Genomic DNA, 24,567 nt, shown 5'->3' with positions numbered 1-24,567 from the left:
ATAATAATGTTTTTACTTTGTTTTATTGCAGAACAAGCTATTGACTATTGAGGCAAAAAAAACAGCAGGCCCAAGCAGGTTGCTATCACTTAGAGGTTGCTATCACACCCTTTCCTTCGAAACAATCAACCTTAGCGACTTTTCCTAAATGATGTGTGTTTTTTTAGTATTATTTAAAGACATGTGACAAGTTTAATCTTGTATCACAAGGCTAGCATAGTTAAATAACTAGTTTATTATCTCGTGTAATATATGAGTTCGATATTATACTATTTATCTTTTTATTCTTAGCGTCGATGGCATTATTAGGATAATTAAAAAATTCAAGTAAAGTTCTTGACATCATGATATGTGCAAGTACTAGGATTTGGACTAGTTCACCTTATGACCTTTTTTGATCACCTTTTGAATTTGAAATTGAGTCTTGGAGCTGGCGACCATGCTTGATTTCTGCAAATCTTGTTTGCAATATTGTTTTCATCCCTTTTATGGCTTTTATTAAATCAATTTGAATTAATGCAATTTTGGATGAATTTGCTTGCTTCTTCTTCTGCTCAAAAGCTCTAATTTGTCTTGAAGTACTTCCAGGTTAATTTCTTTCTTTCTTTTGCTACTTCCTCTATGCGATTTGCCTTTATTTTCTATAAAGTTGTTAAAAAAACAATAGTAAATGGTGGACAATAGGTTCATTATTTATTAAGAATCAAAACTTAGAATGTAATACGACATCAATTCTAACATAATTTTTATAGATAACATAATTAGTTTTAAGAAAAAAAAATTGGGTCGGGCCGGGGCGGGCCCGGGCTTCGTATTTTTTTCTCGGGCCGGTCCTAGACAAAATCTCAGGCTCATTTTTCGGACTGGGCCGAGCCCGGGTCTAGGAAGCGGGATGAAAATTTTTTTGGAGCCCGACCCAAACCTGGCCCAGCCCGACCCATGAGCACCTCTATTCATAACCCGACCATCTTTATATCACTTCAGCTAAAAAAAAGCCATCTCTTTTTTCCTTTTTTGTTTACATATTTCTCCTCTCTCTTTCTTGAAAAAAAAAATTCTCTCTTTTTCTCTCAAGTTTTTTTAAAAATTTAATTATGCCTCCATCCTTATACTCTTTCAACTTTTAAAATTTAATCTTCTTCATATTATTTTTAAGAATTTAATTACTCTATTTATCTTAATTTTATTAAATTTGAATGTTTTGTATTTTAATATTTAAAGATCTGATTTAAAAATAAAATTTTAGTTGATAACACATATTTATATTTAGAAGAAGTATATCAAAAGTGTTCTCAATTAAATTTTAATTTTAAATCAATGAGTAGATGGATTAAAATTTTAAAACTATAAGCAGAAGGATTAAATTTCGAAAATATGAAGAATATAGGGACTGATTGCATAATTAGACTTTAAATATATTTATGAAAAAAAGAAAAGAACTATGATTTAATTTTCTTTTTAAATTATTCTTCACTTCTAAAACCCTAAAGAATCAACTTTTCTTTTCCTCTAATCTCCATCACCACTCCTTAGGTAACCTTTCACTTAGAAAATCAATGTTTTCCTTTTTCATTTCAATGTTATTACATGGCGGCTTTCCGACCACTGGTTGGCTCTTATATGACTTTGTTATTGTTTTATTGGTGGATACAGTGTTTCCATTTCGAAGTGAATCATGGCGAGGAAGATGTTAGTTGATGAGGAAATGAACCAAACGAATCAAGAGGAGGCTTATTATGATTTCGACTTGTTTGTTATCGGTGCCGGGAGCGGTGGCGTTCGTGCTGCCAGATTCTCCGCTAACTATGGAGCTAAGGTTTCTCAAATTTCTAGCTTCTCTTACTTTAATCAAATCGAATTTGTTCAAAGTGATATCAATTTCTCAAAATCTGTTAGCTTGATAAATACTTATTTTAATGTATTAAATATGTTAATCGATTCTAAGTGGGATGTTTTGGTGCGAATTGGGTGAACATATTCCTTAAATTAGCAACGGTGAAGAGTATAGCGTTTGAAGGAGGTTGTGTTTTGGGTTAGTGTGATAAATTGAATTGATATTAAGCGTATGCAGAAGTTTGAAGTAAAAAATATATAATAAAATGCGAAGAAAAAAAAGAAAGAAGGAAGTTATCATCATTACCTGTGTTTAATTGCTTCATTCTAAGCAATGGAAATGGAAAAAAAAATGTTAGGGTGTTTTTCTTCTATGTTATTGTATTTTGCTGGTGCTGTAGTAGTTGTTCAGCTTAATGGAAATCTTTTAATGGGATGGGTTAATTAGACCTAAAATTTTTACTTTGTGTTTGCCAAAATATGGTACTGATATTTAAAACAAAAAAAATGATTGCTATCTTCTTTACATTAAGATCTTTACTATTAAATTTGATCGCAAAACCATTTGTGCATTTTCATTTTTGCTGTGGTGAAGTGTTGGTCATTGGCTTCTTGCGCTTTTTCACATTGTTTTCTTGAATTTAGTTTGACTTTTTTATTTGTGTTCGCCAAAATATGGTACTGATATTTTAAAAAAAAAATGATTGCTATCTTCTGTTACATTAAGATCTTTACTATTAAATTTGATTGCAAAACCATTTGTGCATTTTCATTTTTGCTGTGGTGAAGTGTTGGTCATTGGCTTCTTGCGCTTTTTCACATTGTTTTCTTGAATATAGTTTGACTTTTTTATTGCTATTGTGTTTATTTTTCTTTTCGAATATATATACTTTTTGGCTTAAGAATTCAAATGTTATCTGTCTATATGTTTATTAATTAAATCAAATTTCATGTAGGTTGGGATTTGTGAGCTCCCATTTCATCCAATCAGTTCAGAAGTCATTGGAGGAGTTGGTGGGACGTAAGTTGATTATTTTGATAATGTAGATAGTTTTGCTTCATCTTTGCTATGTTTGCTTATCATTTTTGTCTCACATTTTGTTCATAGGTGTGTTATTCGTGGTTGTGTTCCCAAAAAGATTTTGGTCTATGGAGCGGCATTTGGAAGTGAACTTGAGGTGAGACTGTGATTTCAATTAGAATCATATTAGATGGAAAATCTCTAACTTAATTTATAGAAAATTTCTTATGTGCTTTGTTACAATCTTGACAAGATGTTGGCTTATAAATTTGTACAAGATTCAAGAATAGGAGGATATTTCTATAGTATCAGTCTATTCAATAATGTGTTTACTACCTTCTTATGCTATGGTTGGACTGTTGGGGCACATATAGCTATTTGCCCATTGCCATTCCAAAGTCATTAGAATTCTCATATACCTTCAGATTTGGCTCTATTTTGAGGGAAATAGGTAGCAAAGTAGGTTTGTTTCAGGCTATAAATAACCTCTCCATTAGGAATGATATCCATGCCCGCTTGAGAATTCTATTCTGGTTTAGCCTTCTATCCTTTGTTACCCAGGCTTGGCAGTTTGGGGTGCCGTACCTGTGTTGACATGATCCAACATGAGATACAGATCAGATCCAGCGAAAATTGGTGGACATGGCGGTGGGTGAGAACTGAGAAGAGAAGAAAATGCAAAAAAGGAAGAAGAAAAAACCAAGAAGGAAAGGTTTTGAAAGAAGAAGGGTACAGGGCGGTGGCACTCATCAGAAAGCTTTGGGGAGAGAAAGAACAAAATAAACCCTTGAAGAAGAGGCTATAATCAATTAAAAAAAAGATGAAGTTTTGATAAAAAAAGAAAATGGAAGTTTTGGAGAGAGAAAGAGAGCACGGCGGCAGCTTAGGAAAAGAAATTGAGAAGGGTCGGCTTAGGGTTAGAAAATGAAAAGGATATTTATCTTTTTTACTTTATTTTCATAAATTTTAAAGGAAAAAGAAAATCCAATGAAACCCTTTTCATGTGCTTTGCTATTCAGCCTCCATATACACACTTTTCAAAGATTTGTGATAATTCAAATTTGGTCCTTGGGAAAAGTTGGATTATAGAAAATACATACTAGAATGTCATTTATCAAATTTGGTCCAATTTTTGAAGGTGTCTGAGTACTTGTGTCCAAAATTTGGATTGTGTTCTTGTGTCTAAAATTTTGAGACTTGACGAGTACTTCACTTGGATCTTTACCCATGTCCGAAGTCCAGGTAATGACAATCTATTTCATATGGACTGTTTGTATTCATCATGCAAACCATATATAATTCAGGCTATAACCTCTCCCATAGGAATGATGTCCACTCGTGCTTAAGAATTCTATTCTGGTTTAGCCTTCTATTTGGAATGTTTGATAGTTCTCCATCCTGTTATTGCTCTAAGTTTCCTTTTTCTTTTTTTCTTTAAATCAATAAAGATGTGATTGACAGAGATGACTATGCATTTGATATGGACTGTTGTTTATATTCATTATCCAAAAATTGTTATTATTATTTTTCGAATTTTCTAATTCAGTTATTCCACCCTCCCCCTTTTTTTTTCTTCTCTTCTTTTCTGTTAGATTCTATTTTAAGCATGTATTCTGTTGTCTTTGGCATGAAGCAATCTGACATGTTTAGTTAACCAACTGCTAATGCTTGATAACTGAATTGTTTTTTGTTTTTTTTGTAGGATGCTCGGAATTATGGATGGGAGTTGAATGAGAAACTTGATTTTAATTGGAAGAAGCTTCTACATAAAAAGGTTTATTATAGTATCCTTCAGTACCCTTTTATTTTTATTTAGTTATATATTTTAAATTTTCAGAAATTTTATTTTATTTTTTACCTCTTGAACTTGTAGACTGATGAAATAATCAGATTAAATGGAATTTACAAGCGGTTATTATCAAATGCTGGTGTTAAATTGTTTGAAGGTGAGGGAAAGATTGTAGGTCCAAATGAAGTTGAGGTGACACAACTGGATGGCACCAAATTGTCCTATTCAGCAAAGCATATACTAATTGCAACTGGCAGCAGGGCACACCGTCCTCCTATTCCTGGGCAGGTTTATACATTGATTCCCTTCTAGAATGATCAAAAAGTTTATGCAATGCGCTGAATTTGGTATTTTATAAATACTATGTAGCTTTATGATGACATTAGCTTCTCATTTGTTGTACCAAATACTTATAACTGCCATACCATTGATTCAGGAATGAAATTTTATTTTAATTGCTTTTAAGCTATACCTTTTACTTGACTCAAATTACCTTGATGTTAATTTGGTTGCTACATATGGCATAGAGGCAATATTCAAACTTATGGAGTGAATTATGTAGCTTTAGAGGTAGCATGATTTAGAATAGTAGTGTGAATGTGACCTAATTATGATCTTTTGCTTCTTCTATCAAAATCACCAATTTTGTTTATATGTAATATGGATGGCATGTGGTTGCAGGTATGCAGGTTTGGTTCATTACCTATTGACTTTTTCTTTTAAAGTGAGCTAATAAAGAGATTTCATATAATTATTTATGAACTTTAGCTTCTTGTTTTCACAAGCATTCTTTTGTTACAGGGATATTGGATAAACTTTGGGCCAACCTTTTACTTTTTCTTGCTGGCTTCGTGTGCTTGATTGTTTTTTGTTTGTAACTAGTATTAGAATATGACCAAACTTAAAATATGGACAAAGTGCAAATGGTTACTAGATTTGATATGTTTCTAAAACATCACTGCTAACGTTCCCATTTCTTGTTTCTTAATTCTCCCTGATTTATGTTTTAGGGGTTGGGCATAACTTCTGATGAAGCATTGAGTTTGGAGGACTTGCCTAAGCATGCTGTTGTATTTGGAGGAGGGTATGATAGATGTCCTATTTGCATGTTCATTCTTTTCATCTGCTCAGTTTGCTAACATCTGAAGATGATTTGTACTCATCCAGGTACATTGCTGTTGAGTTTGCATCAATATGGAGAGGGTTGGGCGCTAATGTCGACCTCTTTTTCAGAAAGGAGCTTCCTTTGAGGTTCTTATTCAGTCTGATTTTATCCATTACTGTCAGATTTTTGTGGTATTTCATAAGAACTCCCTGATCTTATCTAAGTTAATTTTATTTGATGTTTTTTACAAGTCCTATGGTGATTATAATTGTTTTAGAACTGTCCTCTTAAAATGTTTAGAAATTTCTGCTTCATACTTTATGTGTACCTCTGATGTTTTCACTGGCATTTCATTTGGAAGTTAAAAGTGTTCCAATCTGATGTGGGCATTTGGTAGTTCTTTAAAATGATTTAAATATATTCATAAGAAAATTACCAAGACTGTTATGAAACGGGAAGAGATGGGCTTTAGGTTTATAACTGAGGGTGGGGACCAAGATTAGAAGTGGTAAGATATATGTCTATCCTGCAGAGGGTTTGATGATGAAATGAGGGCAGTGGTTGCTAGAAATCTGGAAGGAAGGGGAATTAATTTGCATCCACAGACGAATTTGACTGAGGTACTCAGTTTTTAAATTTTATTCAGTTTTTCTTTTATATTCCATCAATATTTGTTAGTTTATACTAATCTATTTTCTTATAACTGTGAATTCAGTTGATTAAAACAGATAATGGCATAAAAGTTACTACAGACCACGGTGAAGAGTTGATAGCAGATGTTGTACTCTTTGCCACAGGTGGTTGCAATCCCTTTCTAGACCCTGATAAAATTTTTTCTTACTTCCATATCCTTGTTTAGTTTATTCCATTTTATTTTTCTCTCAATCTCTTGTAGAATTCTATATTGATGTCTGAAAGACCTGCCTTTTCTATTTCTTGGATGAATGGCAATGACCATTACACCGTTTAGTTCCACAGGTGCCCATTTGTGATAACATTCTGCTTCTCACCCTTTTTGGGTTACTATCAGTTCTAAATGTTTAGAGACTGAATGTCTTCCTGCTTGCTTCATTTATTCAATTTGTCATAAAATTGTCATTAGCTCTTTCTCTCTCGCTCGCTCGTGTATATCCGTGATAAACGTTTATTTTATGGTCATTCAACATTGCCTTTATCTTGATGATCAAACTTGCATGCAATGTTAAATATTCAAAATATAGTAGTTCTCATATTTGTCTTCATCATTACTCTTTGAAAAATTTGAAAAGTAAATGCATTGAAATTGGTACTTTGAACCTTACTTATTTTGTATTTCTTTTAGATTTGTTAGTGAAATTTTGAATTACTCGCTACTAATTGGTGCAGTTCTATATAAGTACTTATTCATGCTTTTGAAGGTCCTGGTAATATTATTCAATGTCTTTTAAGATCTGAATCTTCTGCATTTGAACTTTCATATGTTTCACAAACTTGGTATACTGAGGGCCTGCTATTATCATTGAGAATATACTTCTTTTGGGAGATATTTTGACTTTGTTGTCAGTTGGAGTGTTGATTTTCTCTCCTGTTTATTACAGGCAGGTTACCAAACTCGAAGAGGTTGAATCTGGAAGCTGTAGGTGTGGAACTTGATAACACAGGAGCTGTGAAGGTTTTTTGTTAAGCCGTCTCTTATACATGTTTCTTATCAAATATTAGTAAATTATTTTCTTGAAATAAGTTGGCATCTGAATAATGTCAACTTGCATGCGTATGATTTTAATGCCACAAATCTGATGCTGTGTTTCTTTATTTCCTGGTTCTTTTGGATAATTTATTTTGACTTGTACCATGGAAGTATGGAATTTTACTCCCTGATAGGCTGATAGTGTTTAAGAAGGCATGCCTATAGAAAGAACTATGCATAGCTTCAGAGCTTATATTATGTAAAGCTAAAATGGCCTTCTCTAAGTGACATTGTTTGTGCTGCATTTCGTTTTATTTGTGCACCTTGTTCATTTTGTCCACATCTTTGATCTATATATAAAGATAACTTATTTTCCAATTTTCGTTCTGAATGGTTTGTTGGATATTTAGTTTACATAATTATGTTAATTACATTGTGTATGTTCTCCTATATTGCATGAAAATAACAGTGGCATGACCTAGTTGAATTTTTATTACACTAATGTCAATCTATCTTCATCTTGCAGGTGGATGAGTACTCACGTACTAGCATTCCTAGTATATGGGCTGTTGGTGACGTTACAAATCGGATGAACCTGACTCCTGTAGCCTTAATGGAAGGAACCTGCTTTGCGGCAAGTGTTCTGTCTGAAGCTCTTATATTTTACCTGTATCAAGCATGCTATTTTGCCCCCACTTAAGCAATCACATATGATTACTTGAGCAATCACATATGTTAAACTTTTTTTTAATGCAATGACATGTTTCTTCCCTTCTCTTTTTGTTGTCTGGGGAAATGCTTGCAGAAAACTGTTTTTGGTAAGGAACCTAGCAAACCAGACTACAGCCATGTACCTTGTGCTGTTTTTAGGTAATGAGATCTCTCTTTACATCATGCCTCTGGTGGTGGTTTTGTTGGTGTATGGATAATTTAATTTAATCTATAGTATATCAATAAAAAATCATGTTTAAGTTTCTTTCTTCTGAGGACCGTATGATTTAGAGTTGTTCTAGTTATTGGGTTTTTTATCCTTACTCGGAGTGCTGTTCAAATTTTTTGTTGAGTACCAGTACCACATTTACTGTTGGACCTATGCATTTATTATCTTTTTATATGGCTAGTGTCCATTTATCTTTTTACATTCCATTTTTCCTTTTAGTAAATTAATTGCTGTGCCCATTTGTTATTTTGCAGCATCCCTCCACTTTCTGTTGTTGGTCTCAGTGAAGAGCAGGCAATTGAGCAAGCAAATGGTGATGTTCTGGTTTTCACATCAACCTTCAATCCGATGAAGAACACTGTATCTGGGTATGATGATGACTTTGAGATGTTATTGCACAGAAAAATAAATAAATAAAAAGAGAAAATGTTAACCAGTACATAGTGGCATTGATTTCATTGTACTTGTAAAAAGAAAAGTGTAATTAGTATATTGCTTCTTCTTGAATTCAGTAAGAGTAGCTCATTAAAAGTAATATTTTCCCTAAAATAGTAATTAAAAAATCCTTAACCAATAGCTAAAGGTGCCCGTTAATAAGAACCTATATAAAAATATGCAACCATCTTTGTGTTAGCCCCTCTTGCCTTTTCCTTTTTTCTGACAGTTTCATCTATCAATTAAGTTGTATAACATATCTTCATTTGCATCTTTTACTAGATTGTGTTCTCAGGAATTGGTTTTACACTTGGAGACCTCATTTTTTAAGCAAGTTTGTTTTGTTGTTTTTTGGTTGCCCCCCCCTCTCTTTAATTTCTAGGATCAAAGTTTCATACTGACAGAAGTTTAAGGTAGTAAATTGAGAAGCTTGTACAATGTGGCTTTGGGATGCAATCTTATATTCTTTGTATAGTCATATTTGGGTTTCAAATCTTCTATTTTTCCTAATATAATGCATATAATGTTTTTTGACACTAAGGAGGCTAGTGTTTCCTTTTGAAAAATATTAACAATATTTTCAATATTGTTCAATTCTTGTATGTACTATTAGTACTTTTTGTTCTTTGCAATCCATAAATTTCTCCTCTTCTGCTTCTAGACGGCAAGAAAAGACTGTTATGAAGTTAGTCGTTGATGCGGAGACTGATAAAGTACTCGGTGCATCTATGTGTGGTCCAGATGCACCTGAAATTATGCAGGTACTTTGTTTGTTGGTTCTTTTGAAGTACATACGTGTCTCCATTTGTCCGTATAAATACTAATGCCTTGGTAATTTAAATAAAGATTATGGTAAACAATATGAATTTAGTTGGTAATGTGGTCTGATTTTGCAAGTGAATAGGGTAAATTCTACATAGCCCTAAGAAAATTTAATTGGATTGAGATAGTACATTGTTTTACGATCAACATTTTCTTACATTGCCTTTTTTCCTTGATCGAAAATTCAAGTACTAGAGAATAAACTCTGATGCCAAAAGAGGATGATTTCTATGTCATCATGGACTTCCTAGAGACCTTGCGCCTTCTAGTAGAATGTAGATGCACCATCTTATGCTGCACTTATTGCTTGATCATATTAATGAGTATGATTCTTTTTTTATTTAAAAAATTTTCTTCCATTTGGAGGGTCATATCCTCGTATATCTATATTTGTGTTGGATGTGGATATTCAAAAAACAAAAAAAAGAAAGAAAAAAAGAAAAAAAAGAAGAGTCAATGAAATTGCTATTATTTTTCAAAATATTATGCAAATAGCAATGATTAGTTGTGCCCAATTTTGTGTGTGGTTTTGCCTTGCATAGGTTGCATAAGGTAGGTGAACTACACAGCAAAGTTATATGCCTGATGGCCTTGCTCATTGTTTTCTCTTGCAATAGGCTGCATTCAAGAATGAGGTGAACCACATTGCATATTATAGGCCAAATAATCATAGCTCTAATGTTTTCTTTTTGGTTTTTCATTTTAGGGCATTGCTGTTGCACTGAAGTGTGGAGCGACTAAAGCACAATTTGACAGCACAGTAAGTTGAACTCGTCTTCAAAACTAGTTTTCTGGTTTGACTTATGCACTCTAATACTATACTTTAGATTGATTTAACATCAAGCTGCATTTGCTATCTCAAACCAATTAGGTGAAGCTGTTTCTTTAGGCAGAGTAATTTTTTAGCTAGAGGCAATGAATAGCAAATAGTTAACCCGTAGATTGTCAATTATGTGTTTGCATGAGCAAAGATTTGACGTACTTCTCGTTATGATAATTATTTTGTCTGAAAATGCAAAGGTAGATGTTATAATCATTGGCTACACACTGTAGCTTTTCCAATATAATTAGTTTGCTTATTTATGGAGGACAAGATTTTGGAACATCGTTTTTTTTATTTCTTCAAGGATCTATCTGACCCTGGCCATCCGAGCTTATCCCGTTTGTGAAATTTCTTATACAATAAACCCATATAAAATAATACAATTGGGGCTAAGGAAAAAAGATATTAAGTAATTTTAATTATCAATAAAATGATTAGATTATTCATTACTTTATAAAGAATTTTATGCTTAATTCTTATATTTGTATATTAATATTTTCTTTTAATAAAAAATACGTGGATAACTTATAAATGATAAACACTAAACAGAGACAACAATTCATATTTACATTGAATTTTTGAAGTTAATGTGTCAAGTGTGTCGTGTTCATCGCCAAATTAAAGATGACGTTCAATTTGTTTATGTAAAAAGAAAGCGCTTATTTTGAGAAAGAGTTTAAATGAAAAGGTAAAAAATTGTTAAGTGAAAATTTGCTTGTATTTGTTAGGCTCTAAAGAAATGTTTAAAAAAAATTATTATGCACTAATAAAATTATTTTAATGCATTGATCCTAGTCAAGATTGAGTGAGTTTATTAATGGGAATTTTCATTTATTGAGCAAGTTTTTGAACTCTTTTCCTCAGGTTGGCATACATCCTTCCGCTGCCGAGGAGTTTGTGACCATGCGATCTGTTTCACGGCGTATTACCTGTAGCGGGAAACCAAAGACAAATCTGTAGACAACATATCAAGGAAACTTGCAGTCCTGGTGATATAGAAGCAACATTTCTTATGATCATAGATATTTCAGAGAAAAGGTAATAGTTAATTGGTAAGGGTTTTATTTGGTTTGATCTTTATTCACAATAAAAGGCTCATCTATCTTATTTTATGTTGTATTTGTTAAAAATAGTGGCCACCACCATTGTATTTTTACCTTTGTACCTTATCAGCGTACTGAAAAATTTGGATTAGCATCATTGAGTTCTGTAGTAATGAAAAGTTATTATTGGACTATGTTAACGGTTTAGTTACATTGCCTGTTCAATATTTTAGAATTTGTTTGTGTTTGAATGATCATATGTTTTTGTAGTTTTGTACTGAATATGCGTCGGATAGGCATTTCAAGGAAAAGAAATGAAGATTACGTATATTTTAACTCGAGTGGCTTTTTGCTGTTATACTAGGGGCCAAAATCCAAATGCCAGGATTACAATACAAACAATATATAATGGTTTGTATTTGATATACTGTGACTTAGATAATGTCAAGTTATTGAATTTTTTATTTTTAATGAAATAACATCGTTTGATTCATTTAACAGCATGGTTTTAATGAAGTAAATGAAAACATTTTCATGCTCCCATTTTATTGATCTCATGCAAATTTCAGGAGTTAGCAATACAATTTACAGTTCTCATGGAGGGAGAAGTGAGAGCCAGTTTACACAGTACAATTTTCAGTTATAAGCCTTAGAAAGGAAAATAGAAAGAACCCTAAATCAACGGCCTCATAGAATCTCAACTATGTAACTTTTATAATTACAAAATTTATGTTGGGGAGTTTTGGTCATGGTAAATTTACATTGTTTATTGGAGAAAAGAAAGGAGATCATTCTTCTATCTTCACCAATCAATATTGGTACTCGAAATGGCAACCGTCGTAACCTGTTTTCACACGAAAGTTTAACACAAATTAATAACCCATTTTATAACAATAGAAACTTTTCACCGGGTCTTGGCTTGACAAAACTCTGTAAGAGCATAAGATTTGAGTTTTTAGTAGTGTCAGATTGAATTGTAAATTTTTGGAGCCAAAACTTCTCAGTTTTGGGGACCAAAAGAATAAATTTTACCAAACCAAGGTTGGCAAAGACCCTGCCTTCTCCTGAAAATCATTACTCAAAGGATAGTCTGAATCGAGTCAGATAGTTTTTATGGGAAAATCTAATTGAAAGTTTCACTTAGATAAACTGTAATTATATCTTATGACTAGGCCAAGTCCAGAGCTTAATAAACCCTATTTAAAGGCGGCCTAAACCAAACCGGTCAGTTTCCATAGATAGATCTAATGGAGAAACTCACTTGGATCAACTGTGACAAGCATGGCTGTGCCACCAAACTCACACGTGCCACCAGCAATCTTGGTTTTCTGCCAATAGCTATTAAAAGCATAGGAAGCATGTGCAAAGATGGTGTCAGGCTGAAAACATGGACCACTAGGTTGAATTGAATCACAATCCGCCCCGGATGCACATGCATAGTTCATTGCCTCTTGCATGATTGGGCCAGGCACTGATGGCTTAGCCACACACCATAATGCTGTGGTTGGAGCCCTATTAGGAGGTGGTAGAACCGTTGGGGGTGGGTACACAATTGGCGGTAGAAACTCTGGTGGGCTTGGATTAAGCCCAAATGGTGATGGAACATTATATGGTGGGCTCACAACAACGGTTGGTGGGCTCAGCTCGTAATAGGGTGGGCTCAATACCGGCCCCGATGGGCTTGGTATGTAACCTGTTGGTGTTGGTATTGCTTGTGGAGGGCTTGGAAAAATACTAGGTGGGTTCGGGACTATTCCAGGTGGGCCTGGAAAAATACTAGGTGGGTTCGGGACTATTCCGGGTGGGCCTGGAAATATAATCGGCGGGTTTGGAACTATTCCGGGTGGGCTTGGTGGTGGGCCAAGAGGAGGAAAGTTGTAAAAGGGAGAGGGTGGGGAAGGTGAGGTTCCAATTGGAGGTTGAGGGGTATTTGGAGGGTTAACACAGTAAGGATGTGAATTTTCAGGGGGCAAAGAATCAAATGGTGGCAAAGAAAATGGTGAGCTTACTCCGTAAGGTTGAGTATTTGATGTATCAGTGGGTTGTTCAATCACTAAACTCATAAGTTTACTCATTAGCTCTAAGTTCTTTGTGTGCTTTATGATTGAATTTCTTTGATGTTTTGGATCTTTGATATATTCCATTGATTTTCTTGCATCTGCCCAATAAACAACTGTTAGATTTACATTTAATCATCCCAAAACATTTTTGCCCTTCCCCAGTAATATATATCACCCTGAATAAATGAAAAGATTGCAAATGTTAGGGTTTAAAACAACTAAGCTTATAATACCAAAACTAGAACATAAACATGGCATGACTACTTAATGTCTCACACTTATACAACAAAATAGAAATATTCGTTTACTGAGGAAGACATAAATTACATGATGCGAGTTTGTATATTCATTAGAGGCGAAGCAAACTAAATATACTCCATGCAACATTTGGACTGTCAAAAACTAAAACCATGGAATACTTTACCACACTTCTAGTACTAGGGGCAGGGCCTTGTCATAAGGGTAAAATATTAATATTATAAATCTTTTTAAAAATAATAACATTGTAGGTTAATCCAACGATATAATTACATTTAATTCTAAAAAAATTATAATTTTATTTTGATCCCTCTTTGGATTTGCCCCACTGACATGGTAAAAATGAGGAACTTAAATAAAACAATAATGTAGCAGAAATCAGCTTACCGCAATGCATGGAAAGAGTGGCCGCCATTGTTGAAAAGAGAAGGAACATGCAAAGCCTGTTTTCCATGATTCAATTTCAGCAATGCCAAATCACTCAAAGACTATTCAAAGAGCAGAAGACTGATAATTGAGACATATATAAAGGCAACCAAAGGAGACAACTGTGTATGTTGGCCATCAAAGATTTGATTCTTGAGTATCTACTTTTATTGTAACTCGGATGTAAATGACATATTTGTTTCGATTCGGAAAAAATTAATATTTAAATTTAATTTGTTTAATATTTTAAAATTTGACTCCAATGACAAGCGAGCACATTATTGAAAAATTTTAATTTTGAATTTAAGCTTGAAGCATAAATAATCGACTTTAGACCTGAGCATGAGAATTAAATCTTATTTTTTACTAATCGAGTGAATTCGAGTAGTTTGGTTTTTATCTTGAATCAAGTTTGAGTTTTTAAAGTTAAAACTTGAGGGATCTCGAATTTGAAATTAAACTCGAGTTTGGCTCGAGTTGATTATGTAAATGAGTACTCACTTTTGCTTAGAAATGTAAATATGAAGAATAATGTAAAGGGATTAAAAGGTGCAAAGGAAGTTGTTCACTTTGATCTAACTTAAAAATTTCATGTTGTTGATGCAAATTTGGCATATATGCTTGCTTTCATATTGGGAAAAATCAAAGTGAAGGTTTTTGGTTGCGCTTTTGTCTTGCTTGCTTTCTACTCAAAGCTCTCACTTTCTCACAATTTTTATGATTTGAATCATCCTGAGAATTGGATTATGATGAGTTTGAAATATGAAAAAGAATAAATGATAATTTAATTGTATATATATTTATATTTGAATGTAAATCCGAAAAAAATATAAAAAAGAATAAGTGCTTTTAAAAATTAAGAGTCCAAATGGTATAACTAGAGAGTGATATTAATCAAAGATGAAGCTGAGATTTTGCCATTGGGAGGATTAAGCTTTGTGCAAAGTTTTTTTTTTTTTTGGGTATGTTGAAATATCCTGTTGGACCCTCTCTATAAAAGTCTTAACTAATTGGAATATTAGAATGAAAAAGGCAGTTTTACAACTGTTTTTTTTCCTCTTAGAAAGTTTTACGACTGGTGAGATCGTAAAAATGTGCCCTTTTGCTGCATATTTTAGCATCGATGTAACGTGTCATACTGAAGCATCAACATGATTATTTGCCCTTCTATATGGGCCATCACTTTGGGGTAAGTAGGGACCAAGCTAGTAACTTTACGCAAAGGGGCCTAAGATAAAATCATTAAATTTTGGTTTAATTAATGTATCATTTATGTATATTTTTCTGTTTATAAAGATTAAAAGTTCGTGATTGTTCCTCTCAATGATGTCATATTCAAAGTTCAAACTTGAATTTTTTGCTTGAGAGTGTAATGTATTTTATTATTTCACTCAATATTTTTGATAAAATTACTTAAAAAACTTTAAATTAAAAATTAATTATAAAAAGGGTAAAAATAAAAATTTCTGATAGGCTAAAGGATTAAATATTAATTTATTGATATTTGAGAGGTGATAAAATGAAATATATTCTTTTCATTAAGGAAACTGAAACTCTTATTTCAACTTTTAAGATAAAATATTGAATATGACGAAATCATAATTAATCACTTTGAACATAAAATAATGTAAAATTTCAATGCCTCAAACTTGTTATGATTTGTGTTTGGACATAAAGATTAGAGAAGATATGCTTTTCTAATGTCATCATCTTCCATGAAAAGATAAAATGATAATCTCAGTGCTTCTACGAAAGAAGCAAATAAAAAATTTCAAAAAATATATTCTCTAATCTTGAAAGCCAAAAGAAAATTCAGCATAAACGTGAGGAGCATGGAGATGATATGGTGAGGTAGATAAAATTATCATTATAATAATAAGAAAGAACGAAGACATGAATTAATGCAAGGGTGCCTAAGTTGCAAGAATAAAAGTTTATAAAGCATTTGAGAAAGCAATAAAGTATGTGGAACAATGAGTTAGCTCCAGAATCAAACCACGCAAAGAAGTAATAAATAAAGGATGGTGGATTAAGAAAGAATGTACTAAATCAGGGAAGAAGACTTTGCTTCTAGAATATTTGCCTCCCTATTCTTTAGGTCATCTTCACTTCTTTATACTAGATAGTGCTACCCATCAAAATAAATTCCTTGCCCTTGCATCATATAATCCTTGAGGATCATTGACTTGGTTTTCTTTCGTCGCCTCTTTAGTATATTCTTGGTGTCCTTCAGTGCCTTCTCGTAATGTACTATCTTCATTCATCACATTACTTGTCCTCAAGGTTCCAAGTGTTGGGTTATATCCACTTAAGCCTTGTATGATTTTTAGTGTAATAATATGAGGACATTTTTTTGTATCTATTATATATGTATTGTAATAGTTAGATATTAAATAAAGAATAATTAGTACATTTTAAACTTGAAATTAGAAAGAGAAGTAATAACTCTTATAAAAATAAGATATTTTCAAAATAAGTGAAAATTTTTCCTACTCTTTGCTAAAAACAAGTCATAGGAGTAGCTAAATATTACCAATTGAATTACTTTATTGTTAACCCATATACTTTATTGTTATAAATCACTGTAATATTTTGAATTGATTGATTAAAATTTTCACATGTTTATTCATTATCCTTTGTACGGATATTCTCATTGGTTTTGCATGAAATACAAATGGTTTAAGTAAATATTTACTCACTGATTATCTGAGGTTTAACTAACATTGAGTTGCATGATAAAGATTGTTCTGTAATATAGAAGACAACTTATGTTAGAAGGTAGTCTAAAAAGTCCACGAGCTCATGATGAGAAAATGACTCATGTTAGGACTATTATGTTGTCTATATAAGTCTAATTAGGGAGATAACTTATCTTAGCTATCGGAGTAGGATTGACTCCTAAGATAGAGAGAAATGTGATTGTACAGGTTGACAATACATCGGACTGGATTCTAGATAAATCAATCTTAAATCCGTTTATAAATTAATTCTCTTGTGATGTTCATCATGTAATTTACCTTAATCTTGAGTAAGTCAATGACTATGTATACTTTGATGTATTGATAACAAGTGTATCTCAAAGTATTAAGCAAAAGGTTGGTATGTTGGTGATACATGCTCTAGTGTCACAGGTCGTGGATCAAAACCTGTGACCATTGCGCCTTGAATGTCCCACGGAGGTCAACTGATTAAATGAGGCTCATTTGACCCACTTGAACTGGCTCGATTCGTGGAACCCATGGAGAATCCCATCTACTTGAAGCCTTGGTAGCCTAGTGAAACACTCCAGCAAAACTAGAGTTATCAGGGTAACTAATGTAAATTCTAAGGGATAAAGATGTATAGAGTCTAAATCCTTTAGGAGTCTCATATTGTAGATAGGCACTAATATCATCTATTGATGTAATTCGATCTGTACCGTTGGATCTGGGGGAGCTCAACTGTAAATAAAGGCCTTTCCCCTCATTTGTATCCATTCTGTTGATAGTTAAAGAATATATTTGAGAGTATTTACTCAAACACTTTGTGTGCATTACTTTTTTGTGGCATTTTCAATTATCTTGTTGCTTTTTTTTTTTGAGTTTGCTTCATTTTTGTTTTTGGTGTTTTAGATAATTTTTATGAGAATTCTCACTTTGCGAGAGTTAGGTTGACTTAGGAAAATTTGAACCAAGAAATCAACTAAGGCTGCATAGATTGCGAGACTAAAGTTATAGCTGCGTGATAGTTGGTTTTAGAGCCAGTGTTCAAAGGTACCGATTGAGATGTCGAAAGGAGTAGACGAGTAGGTTGAGCTTATGGAGACCTGTGGGAGGGGCAAAAAAGCTAACAACTTGAGGGATATGCTGTTAGCTTTGGATGGCAAGGTTGTCAAACTTGAGGGTTCCATGGATGATGTGAAAGAGACCCTTAAGGAAGTTGATGGGGGCATACCATAGAGCTGGAATTGAGGCAAGATCAACTCAAGGAACAAATGAAAGAGTGATGCAAGCATGGACATGGACCCAACTCTTAATGTCAAGCAAATAGCTTGTGATCCAATTGAGCTGCCAATAGGGCCAATTACTCGTGCACGAGCTAAGATGTTCAAAGAAGTTGTCACAGTTATCATTGATCGAGTTTGGGTAGAAGCTGTCATGGGACTAATTGATCAAGCTTGGATATGCACTCTATGCATTCCATGCCACGTGCTTCAAACAAAGTTTTAATTTCAGTTTGTTTAATTCGGCTGCTGGAAATAATGATTTCAATCCATTTTAGTTATTTTAGTTTGTGTCCTTAATTATGTCTTAGTTTAAACATCATTAATATATGTATTTAATTATGTCTTAGTTTAAACATCATTAATATATGTCTTTAATTATGTCTTATTTTGAACATCATTAATATGTGTTTTAATTAAGTGTCTTAAATTCTGACATCATTAATGTTTGTCTAAGTTTATACAAATTAAATTATGTTTAAACCTTTTTTTAATGTTGCCTTTAAACCGTGTTTTAATGTGTACTAGGTTGTTCACATTGGCTGCTGCTAGAAAACTTCTTCTCAAGCTAAATACATGCACTTGGAGTTGCTAAATTTAATGCACCAATTCATGTGCATAGACAGTGGGAGCAAAAGGAGCTTAATGTGACCATTTGGTTCATGTTCATGTATGAGCTATATGTATGAATGTCCAAGGGGAAAGAATTCAGCAATTAATGCGGCACAATGAATGGTAACATGCATGCACATCATGGAGGATGAATCTGCAAGATGCATGTAACTAGTTCATGAACCTACATCCATTAAAGCGCCTATTTATGAGAATGCATGTTCCATGCAAGTGCATGAACGATCTAAGAAGATGAATGATAGAGGGTTGCACGCAGACCAAGATCGAGTTGCCAAGTCATGAGAAAACTCCTACGAGGCTGTAAACGAACAGATCTAAAACGAAACAGAAATTAAAAGATTAGAACTTTAAATTTCCAGATCTAGAATAAAAATCCCCAAATCAGCAAAGAATCAAATTGAGAATAGGAATAATTGTTAATAAAGGTTCTTGGGGAATCAAGAACATGTAATTGAACCCCAAGGAATACTCCAATCTGCCGAATCTGAAAAGAAAGACACAAACAGCAAGTCAAATTTCCCCAAAATTCCAGCAATCAAAACAACCCAAATCTGAAAAGAAGAAATCGGCAAGAACAAGGAATTTAGGGATTTTGAACGAATTTTGCTGCCAAGAACAAAAGGGGAGATCCGATCTTTAATAAAGAAGAGGGCGAATCAGATTTGGAATGCTTTGGAATGCCTGAAACGCAACAAGAACAGCAAACAAAGTGATTAAATAAAATCGACACAGGTAGAATTTAAAAGAAAAAATTGACAGAAAGAAATTAAAAGATAAGTCCTAAGAAGCCTTGAAATCCTGAAAGATTTCACAACTCCCTTCAAACGGCTCTAATCTCCCCTCCAAAGAATATCAATGGCAAAAAGAAGGCTGAAGATGGTTCCCACAATCAAAAGATTGTTAAAACAACTTCTAAAGAAAACTCAAGAGAGAATTCTTGGAGAAAAACTCCAGGAGAATTCTGCACTTAAACAAATCTGAAATTTTTAATATATTTGAGAAGTGAATAACAAGGTGGCCGGCCAAGCCTTTATATAGGCCTCTCAAGTGTTTTCCTAATCTAATTAGAAAACTAAAAATAAAAAACTCCTAATTATTTTAATATTTAAATGGAAATTCGGCCAAGGGCTTTTAATTGGGCCTCTTGGACTGAATATCTTCATAAAAATTTAAACTAAGCGTTTAAAAAATAAAACTTTACAAATTGGGCCACTTTGACAATTTGGCCTGATTTTCAAGTAAGTATGGTTTGTCTTCTTGTTTGGGCTTGGAATAATCTTATTGGGCCTTGCCTTCAAGAACTTGGGCTTGTATTCCATCTTCTACCGAAATTGGTTCGTTGATGCTCGTAACGGAGATCCAATGAACTTTGGCTGCAAGATTTGGTTTCTTGGACCAAGATTTCCAAGATTTGAAATATTGATTTTCTTGATTCTTGAAATCGCTCCAAACAGCAAGATTGGTTCAAGATTCGGTTTCTTGATTTTCTTGAAAACAAGAAAGTGAATCTTGATTTTCTCTTTCTTTCATGTACGCATCTAAGGCCTTGCTAATAAACTCCTGAATGGTCCCATTTAGTTTGAAACGCATTTGTCGGGCCTTTGATCTCGTTATTGGGCCTTGTGGTAATTTGAGCCCATCACGTTCTTGGGCTTGGGTTGGGCCTTTGTGACTCGTATCATTCCCCCCTTCCTAAAAAAAAATCGTCCTCGAATCTGAAAATTCAAATGGGGACAAGTCAGCCACATTAAAAGTAGAACTTACATTGTACTCACCAGGTAGATCAATTTTATAGGCATTGTCGTTGACCGCTCGAGTACTTGGAAAGGCCCATCGCCCCTTGGGTCCAACTTGGTCTTTCTTTTTGTAGGAAATCGTTCTTTCCTCAAATGGACCCAAACCCAATCTCCGGGTTCTAGGACAACCCGTTTGCGCCCCTTGTTTGCTTTGTTGGTGTTGGCATTATTTGTTTTGGCTATTCGTTGCCTAGCCTTCTCATGTAAGGATTTCACCAACTTAGCTTTCTGTTCGCCATCTAAATTAACAATGTGTTCAAGAGGTAATGGCGCAAGATCAAGTACTGTTAGTGGGTTAAAACCATAAACAAGTTCAAATGGAGATAACCCGTTGTAGAATGAATAGATCTATTATATGCAAATTCAACAAATGGTAGGCATTCTTCCCAATTTCTAATGTTCTTTCCCACAACAGATCGTAATAAAGTCCCTAAGATCTGATTAACTACTTCAGTTTGGCCATCAGTTTGGGGGTGACATGTAGTAGAATAAAGTAATTTAGTACCAAGCTTACCCCACAATACCTTCCAAAAGTGGCTAAGGAATTTGACATCTCTGTTAGAAACAATTGTTTTAGGGATGCCGTGAAGTCTTACCACCTCTTTAAAGAATAAGTCTGCCACATGTGTAGAATCATCTGTTTTGTGACAAGGAATAAAATGTGCCATCTTTGAAAACCTGTCAACAACAACAAATATACTATCTCTTCCTTTCTTAGTTCGAGGCAAACCTAAAATAAAATCCATGGATAAATCTACCCAAGGTGAAGTAAGAATCGGTAAAGGAGTGTAAAGGCCATGAGGCATTACCTTAGATTTTGCTTGTTTGCATGTAATGCACTTGGAACATACCTTTTCGACATCCTTCTTCATGTGTGGCCAATGGAAGTGTTCTTGCAGTATGTCTAGTGTTTTGGTCACTCCAAAATGTCCCATTAAACCCCCACTATGGGCTTCATGAATCAATAAGTCTCTCATGGAATACTTTGGTATGCATAACCTATTTATACGAAAAAGAAAGCCATCTACAACATAAAACTTTTCAAAAGTAGTATGTCCACAATTCTTATAAATATGGCCGAAATCAGCATCATCATCATATAACTCCTTAATATGTTCAAACCCTAAGACTTTAGCATTCAATGTAGTTATTAAAGCATATCGTCTAGACAAAGCATCGGCAACTACATTATCTTTACCTGTTTTATATTTTATCACATAAGGGAATGTTTTAATGAATTCTAGCCATCGGGCATGCCGTTTACTCAACTTACCTTGTCCCTTTAACCATTTAAGGGATTCATGATCTGTGTGTATGACAAACTCATTAGGCAACAAATAAGCACGAACTAATGCCAATAGTTATTTGTCATAAGTTGAGTAGTTTAATTATGCACCATTTAATTTCTCACTAAAATAAGCAATTGGTGGCTTATCTTGCATTAAAACGGCGCCAATTCCAATTCCTGAAGCATCACACTCAAGTTCAAAAGTATTTGTAAAATCAGGTAATTTAAGAAGAGGAGCAGAACATAACTTAGCTTTTAGGGTCTGAAAAGCCTTTTCTTGGGTTTCACCCCGTTTGAAACCCACTGATTTCTTTATAACTTCTGTTAATGGGGCAGCAATAGTAGAGGAATCTTTCACAAATCGTCTATAAAAACTAGCTAAACCATGGAAAGATCTCACCTCAGTTACCGATATAGGAGTCGGCCACTCCTTGATTGCCTTGACTTTGTCCTCATCGACATGAATACCTTGAGCACTAACTATGAAACCTAAGAACATTAGTTTATCACAACAGAATGTGCATTTATCAAGGTTGGCAAATAATTTTTCAGCTCGTAGAATATCCAAAACGGTTCTAACATGGAAAACATGATCATCTAATGTCTTGGAGTAATTAAAATATCATCAAAATAAACAACTATAAATTTACCCAAGTGAAGCCTTAAAACATGATTCATTAATCTCATAAATGTACTAGGTGCATTAGTAAGGCCGAAAGGCATAACTAACCATTCATACAATCCAAATTTTGTTTTAAAGGCTGTTTTCCATTCATCCCCTTCCCTCATTCGAATTTGATGATAACCGCTTTTTAAATCAATTTTTGTAAACATAATTGAACCATGTAATTCATCAAGCATATCATCAAGTCTAGGAATTGGATGTCGATACTTTACCGTTATTTTGTTGATTGGGCAGCAATCAACACACACTCGATACGTACCATCTTTCTTTGGTACCAATAAGACAGGAACAACACAAGGACTTAGGCTCTCACGAATGTACCCTTTTTCTAGTAATTCCTCAACTTGCCTTTGCAATTCCTTTGTCTCATCGGGATTACATCTATAGGCTAGTCGATTAGGTATTGAAGCTCCGGGTACTAAGTCAATTTGATGTTCTATCCCTCGTAAAGGTGGTAAACCTTTAGGGGCCTCACTAAAAACATCCTCATAATCCTGCAAAAGAGACTGAAACACACTAGGCAAATTTTCGTTAATGTTAGAAAAAGATAAATAATTTTGCCTAAACCTCACAAGGATACAAGGCTGTTTATTGAGTAGGGCTCTCCTCACATCTTTTTTTTGTTGCCAACAGATTTTTTCTCTCATTTTACCACTTGTGGATTCACTCACCTTTAGGCTTTTTAAAATTTGAATTTTTCCACTACTAGCCTCTTTTCTCTCTGTCTTTTGTACTTGTCCTTTCTCCCTTACCCCCTCACAAAATTTCATCATCTTCAATTGATCTTTATATACATCACTGGGATTTAAAGGAGCAAAAGTGAATTTTCTACCTTTAAACACAAGGGAGTATCGATTAAGCTTACCTTAGTGTGTAACATCGCGATCAAATTGCCAAGGTCGTCTAAGGAGCAAGTGTGCCGCATGCATTGGGACCACATCACACCATACTTCATCCTCATAATTCCCGAGCTTAAAAGTGACCAAGGACTGTTTCGTAACTTTAACTTCGAAGCATTCATTAAGCCACTGAAGGTGATATGGCTTAGGGTGTTTGGTACAAGGCAACTTTAAAGAATCCACCAAATAGCTACTCACTACATTCGAGAAACTCCCACTATCAATAATGAGTGAACATAAGTTACCTTAATAAAACACCGAGAATGGAAAATATTGGTCCTTTGTTTATCATCATCTTTCATCTGAATGTTAAAGGTTCGGCGAACTACAAGGCATTGAAAATTAGCAAAGTCCCCTTCTTTTGGTGGTTTAACCAACTCTTCGCCATTATCACTGTCATCCACAAGTTCTGGCATATCTGGATCTGTTTTATCAGAGTCGGAAGTGTACTCACCATTATCTTTCAGAAGAAGTAATGTCGTGTTAGGGCATTCCCTACTATAATGACCATGCCCTTTGCACTTAAAGCATTCAATTTCACGAGTCCTCTTCACACTCGAATCACCTAAATTGGGCTGCTTAGAAGGTGTTTGCGTTTTAACAGGAGCCCCCTTTTTTCCAATCTGATTGCTTACTTCCATTACTCAAAGAAGACTTATTAGTAACAAAAAGTGATTTTGAACTCTTAAAATTAGAATTGGAATTGTAACCTTTGTAATATTGTGAAGTAGAGAAGGAACCAAACCTTTGTTCCTTTAGTTATTGCTCGATCTCAATGGCTTTATGAACTGCTTCTTCCAAATCAATGTAAGTTTGTAGCCTCAATGTATTAGCTATCGGCCTGTTCAAACCATCAATAAATCGAACCATAGTTATTTCCTTATCGTCCTCCACATTAGCTCTCTGAACGAGCATCTCCATCTCCTTAAAATATTCATCCACCGTCCTACTACCTTGAACAAGTCGTCTCAGCTTTGTTTTAATCTTTCTATAGTAGTGAGGTGGAATAAACCTTTTACGCATAATCTGTTTCAACTCCTCCCATGTCGAAATCTCACCTTCA

At 34.0% G+C, this 24,567-nt stretch overlaps 2 protein-coding genes across 2 annotated transcripts; one reads left to right on the top strand and one right to left on the bottom strand.

The window, feature by feature from the left end:
• The first annotated feature begins 1,386 nt into the window (after window positions 1-1,386).
• LOC105794071 (glutathione reductase, chloroplastic) lies at window positions 1,387-11,671 on the top strand. The gene is made up of 17 exons (XM_012623066.2): window positions 1,387-1,533; window positions 1,654-1,816; window positions 2,790-2,854; window positions 2,942-3,011; window positions 4,557-4,628; window positions 4,728-4,931; window positions 5,654-5,727; window positions 5,811-5,894; window positions 6,281-6,368; window positions 6,464-6,545; window positions 7,326-7,399; window positions 7,941-8,048; window positions 8,220-8,284; window positions 8,609-8,722; window positions 9,451-9,550; window positions 10,318-10,371; window positions 11,299-11,671. The coding sequence occupies exons 2-17, from the start codon at window positions 1,676-1,678 to the stop codon at window positions 11,392-11,394; spliced, it is 1,491 nt and encodes a 496-aa protein (XP_012478520.1). The 5' UTR covers window positions 1,387-1,533; window positions 1,654-1,675; the 3' UTR covers window positions 11,395-11,671.
• A 312-nt stretch (window positions 11,672-11,983) lies between these two features.
• LOC105794072 (pollen-specific leucine-rich repeat extensin-like protein 3) lies at window positions 11,984-14,282 on the bottom strand. The gene is made up of 3 exons (XM_012623067.2): window positions 14,183-14,282; window positions 12,739-13,635; window positions 11,984-12,321 (listed from the first exon to the last, which is right to left on the bottom strand). The coding sequence occupies exons 1-3, from the start codon at window positions 14,247-14,249 to the stop codon at window positions 12,287-12,289; spliced, it is 999 nt and encodes a 332-aa protein (XP_012478521.1). The 5' UTR covers window positions 14,250-14,282; the 3' UTR covers window positions 11,984-12,286.
• Between the last annotated feature and the right edge of the window lie 10,285 nt (window positions 14,283-24,567).

This window comes from Gossypium raimondii, chromosome 3, assembly GCF_025698545.1.
Source record: "Gossypium raimondii isolate GPD5lz chromosome 3, ASM2569854v1, whole genome shotgun sequence".
Classification (NCBI taxonomy): Eukaryota; Viridiplantae; Streptophyta; class Magnoliopsida; order Malvales; family Malvaceae; genus Gossypium; species Gossypium raimondii.
This window is presented reverse-complemented; position numbering and strand designations above follow the sequence as displayed.

What these genes read in the sequence shown, in the direction of transcription:
- LOC105794071 (XM_012623066.2), top strand. Translation starts at nt 1,676, where the DNA reads ATGGCGAGGAAGATGTTAGTTGATGAGGAAATGAACCAAACGAATCAA. An exon ending in CCGCTAACTATGGAGCTAAG is followed by an intron (nt 1,817 to 2,789) that starts GTTTCTCAAATT and finishes AATTTCATGTAG; the next exon opens with GTTGGGATTTGTGAGCTCCC. An exon ending in CATTTGGAAGTGAACTTGAG is followed by an intron (nt 3,012 to 4,556) that starts GTGAGACTGTGA and finishes TTTTTTTTGTAG; the next exon opens with GATGCTCGGAATTATGGATG.
- LOC105794072 (XM_012623067.2), bottom strand. Translation starts at nt 14,249, where the DNA reads ATGGAAAACAGGCTTTGCATGTTCCTTCTCTTTTCAACAATGGCGGCC. An exon ending in CACTCTTTCCATGCATTGCG is followed by an intron (nt 13,636 to 14,182) that starts GTAAGCTGATTT and finishes TTTATTGGGCAG; the next exon opens with ATGCAAGAAAATCAATGGAA. An exon ending in GCTTGTCACAGTTGATCCAA is followed by an intron (nt 12,322 to 12,738) that starts GTGAGTTTCTCC and finishes GTGTGAAAACAG; the next exon opens with GTTACGACGGTTGCCATTTC.